General features: G+C 49.0%; 1 protein-coding gene across 1 annotated transcript in view; it reads left to right on the plus strand.

Annotated features, from left to right (window-relative positions):
• The first annotated feature begins 3,083 nt into the window (after positions 1 to 3,083).
• Positions 3,084 to 4,227, plus strand: part of FAAH (fatty acid amide hydrolase) — a 25,469-nt gene continuing 24,325 nt past the window's right edge. Inside the window, exon 1 of the mRNA XM_007946720.2 lies at positions 3,084 to 3,302. Coding sequence (XP_007944911.1) covers positions 3,108 to 3,302 — 195 coding nt within the window. The 5' untranslated portion in view covers positions 3,084 to 3,107. The remainder of the gene's footprint in view (positions 3,303 to 4,227) is intronic.

Raw genomic sequence — 4,227 nt, forward strand, 5'->3', positions numbered from 1 at the left:
AAGTGAGGGCAAAGTATAAGGCCAGGAGCAGGCAGGGGAGAGGACCCCTCTAAGGAGGCTGAGAGCAGGTCTCAGAGGCAGGTCCTGGAGGTAGAACAGAACCAGGAGTGAGGACAGTGTTTCGAAAGACAGTATTTCCAGCCACAAAGCACTTTCCTTTACCCCACCCCAAAGAGTCTGAGTTTGAATCCCTACTCAGTCATCTGTCACCCACAGAAGTCATTTAATGTCTCTACTCCTCGATTTCCTGTTTGTTGTTGTTAGGTGCTGTTGAGTCGTCTCTGATTCATAGCAAAACCTATGTACAAACCAAAAACCAAACTCACTGCTGTTGAGTCAATTTTGATTCATAGTGACCCCTCCTTGGGTTTCCAAGGCTTTATCTCTATGGAAGTAGATTGCCCATCCTTCCTTCCGAGGAGTGGCTGGTGGATTTGAACCATCAGCCTTCTGGTTAGCAGTCAAGTGCCTTAGGAACTATGCCACCAGAACTCCTAAACCTATGTATAGTAGAAGGAAACACTGCCTGGTCCTGTGCTAGCCTCATGATCTCTGTTATACCTTATCCCATCACTGCAGCCACTGTGTCAATCCACTGTGTTGTAGAGGGCCTTCCCCTTTTTTGTTGCCCTCCACTTTACTAAGCATGATATCCTTCTCCAGAGAATGGTTCCTTTGGACAACACGACCAAAGTGGGTGAGACGAAGTCTGGCCATTCTTGCTTCCAAGGAGCATTCCTGCTGCACTTCTTCCAGGACAGATTTGCTAGTTCTTTTAGCAGACCATAGTACTTACAGTATTCTTCACCAACACCAAAATTCAAAAGCATAAACTCTTCTTTGGTCTTCCTTATTCATTGTCCAGCTCTCACATGCATATGAAGTAGCTGAAAATACCATGGCTTGGGTTAGGTGCACCTTAGTCTTCAAGGAGACATCTTTGCTCTGCAGCACTTGGAAGAGGTCTTTTGCAGCAGATTTGCCCAATGCATTATGTCTGACATCTTGACTGCTGCTTCCATTGGTGTTGATTGTAGAATCAAGTAATATGAAGTCTTTGACAACTTCAATCTTTTCTCCATTCATTGTGATGCTGCTTATTGGTCCAGTTGTGAGGATTTTTGTTTCTTTATATTGAGGTATAATCCATACTGGATCATGGAGCTAGTGCGGGACCAGATGGTGTTTCGTTCTGCTGTGCGTAATAGGGTCACTATGAGTCGGACACGACGGCACCTGACAACAACAATCCATACTGCAGACTGTAGTCTTCAATCTTCATCAGCAAGTGCTTCACGTCATCTTCACTTTCAGCAAGCAAGGTTGTGTCATCGGCATATCGCAGGTTGTTAATGAGTCTTCCTCCAATCCTGATGCCATGTTCTTCTTCATATAGTCCAGTTTCTCAGATTATTTGCTCAGCTACAGATTGAATAAGTATAGTGAAAGTATACACCCTGACACACTTCCTTTCCGATTTTATACTATGCAGATCCCCTTGTTTTGTTCAAATGATAGCCTCCTGGTCTATGTACAAGTTCCTCATGAGTACAATTAAGTGTTCTGGAATTCCCATTTTTCTCAATGTTATCCATAATTTGTTATGATCCACAAATTGAATGCTTTTGCACAGTCAATAAAACATAAATAAATATCTTTCTGGTATTCTTTGCTTTGAGCCAAGATCCATCTGACGTCAGCAATGATATCCCTCATTCCACGAACTCTTCTGAATCCAGCTTACATTTCTGGAAGTTCTCTGTCAGTATACTCCTGCAACCATTTTTGAACTATCTTCAGTAAGATTTTACTTATGTGCAACATTAATGATATTGTTTGGAAATTTTCACATTCTGTGGGATCACTTTTCTTTGGAATGGGTAAAATATGGATCTTTTCTAGTCAGTTGGCCAGGTAGCTGTCTTCCAAATCTCTTGGCATAGATGAGTGAGTGCCTCCACTGCAGCAACTGGTTATTGAAACATCCTCCTTCAGTGCAATTCCTTCCTTTAATACTATTGGTTCTTGATCATATGCCACCTCCTGAAATGGATGAACATCCACCAGTTCTTTTTGGTACAGTGACTCTGTGTATTCCTGCCATCTTCTCTTGATGTTTCCTGCATCATTCAAAACATTACTTGTAGAATCTTTCAAGATTGCAACTGGAGGCTTAAATTTCCTCTTCAGTTCTTTCCTTTCTGTAGAGGAGGATAATAAAAATGTCTTCCTCATAGGGATATTTGGAGGATAAATGAGATAAGGTACACGAAGTTCTGGGCTACCTATGGCCTAGATAAAGAGTGTGTGTGTTTCCCAGTGGAGAGCACCAAGTCCCCAAATCCTGGTCAGGAGTTCTTTCTGCTTCCCAAGGGTGAAATCCAGGAAGGCGTAGGACTGGGAGTAGGTGACCCTGGGGAGGCTTAACTATAGATGATGACAAAGCAAAAGGACAAATGCTGGGTGGTTTTGTCCGCGAAGAAGGGCCGGGGGCGAGAAACCTGGGGTCTGGAGGGCGGGGCAGCAGGTGAGCGTGGAGAACTTCCTGTCCCAGTCCTTGGGAAGGCGCCCCGGAAACCCTACGCTGGGGAGAGGTGGGTGCCCTACGGTGCACAACTTCAACGCATGGCTGTCTTGGAAAGATGCCGCCAAACTGTTGGTGGAGGTAGTGGCTCCAATCCGTCGCTGCACTCCTTTCTTTCGGCCAGCCCGTTCCGCAGAGGGCTCCGGTTGGGCTGGTCCTCCCGGAGTGGAGAGGGCCTCTGGGGTACACGGGGCGACGGCCGGGCCCTGAGCCGCTAAGCGGAACTGCTGCCATGCTAGTGCTTCCGTGAGTGCCCACGCGAAACGGTGTCCTATTCCCCGCACCTCCTGGAGGCTGGGCTTGGCCCTGACGTAGCGCGCTGCGAGCCTCCCGCCCGCTGCCTGGCAACGGCGCCCCCCACCGCGGGCCTGCGGCGGCGCCGCGCTGCTCCCTCTAGCTCCGCGGAGGCGGGTTTGGGATCCGGGTGGATCCAGGCCGGGTTTTGCAGCGGAGCGGTCTGGCCGCGGTTGCTGATTTTTCATCTGTCTCTGTCGTTCTCAACACCGGTCGGCGGCAGGGGATCATGGTGCTGGACCAACTGTGGGCTGCGCTGTCTGGTGCCTCCGGGCCGGCTCTGGCCTGCTGCTTAGTGGCTGCGGCCGTGGCCCTGCACTGGTCCGGACGCCGGACCGCCCGGGGCGCGGCGGCTCGGGCGCGACAGCGGCAACAAGCGGCCCTGGAGTCCATGGACAAGGCGGCACAGCGCTTCCGGCTCCAGGTGACAGCTGGGGTCTGGTGAACACGGGGTGGAGGGACTCCTGGCAGCACTTCCAACCTCTTTGACGTGCGGAGGGGCAGGTGGACGGGCAGTGTAGGTGTGTAACTTCCGGTGCCCCTACTTGACATCTTGCATTCTTCACTCATTCCGAGCCCAGTGGGGCTCAGGGGAGGCAAGCAAACGAAAGGGCATGTCAGGTCGTGGAAGGGCATCGCCGCACTGGGTCAAAGAGTAGTTAAAGAATATCAAGAGCACTGAGTATATTAGAACGTTAAAACGCCAGCGTGAGAACCGATAGGATGTCAGGGTTTAGGACTTTGGAATCACAAACAAAATGATGGCCCTGGGAATACAAAAACTTGGGAGTTCAAACTAAGAGGGAGCAGAAAGGGAAAAGGACTTGCCCCAGTTCCTGCCACCCAGGCTGTCGTGTCTGACCCCTGTCAAGCCCCTTCCATGAGCAATTTAGTTCCAGCTCTTCTCTGGGTGAGCTCTCAGCAAACTTTTCTTCTCCCTACACAACTTCTCAATTTATAGTGTTTGAGGAGGCTGAAGTGGGGTGTGTGGAGAAGCGGGGGCTTTCCGTTCAGGTATATGAAACACTAGACCCATTTAGAAGTGAAAATGCTGAACTCTGGGAGTTGATCTTATGTGCTGTGGAGAGGAAGATTTGCATGAATACTCACGAGTATATATATATATTTAATAAGATTTGGATCTAACAGGTGGGAAGGCATTCACATGATGGGGACAGTGGGAGTCAGTAGGGTATACCTACAGGGAGGCGGGGTGGGAGTCACAGAAAATTGGATTTTGCACCTGCTAAGTTGTAGACGTGGAACAAGGGATATCATAGCTGTTGTCAGATGGATCTTGGCTCAAGGCAAAGAATACCAGAAAGATGTTTACTTGTGTTTTATTGACT

The sequence above is a fragment of the Orycteropus afer genome, unplaced genomic scaffold, assembly GCF_000298275.1.
Source record: "Orycteropus afer afer isolate SDZICR_OR568_19922 unplaced genomic scaffold, OryAfe1.0 scaffold00169, whole genome shotgun sequence".
Lineage (NCBI taxonomy): Eukaryota > Metazoa > Chordata > Mammalia > Tubulidentata > Orycteropodidae > Orycteropus > Orycteropus afer.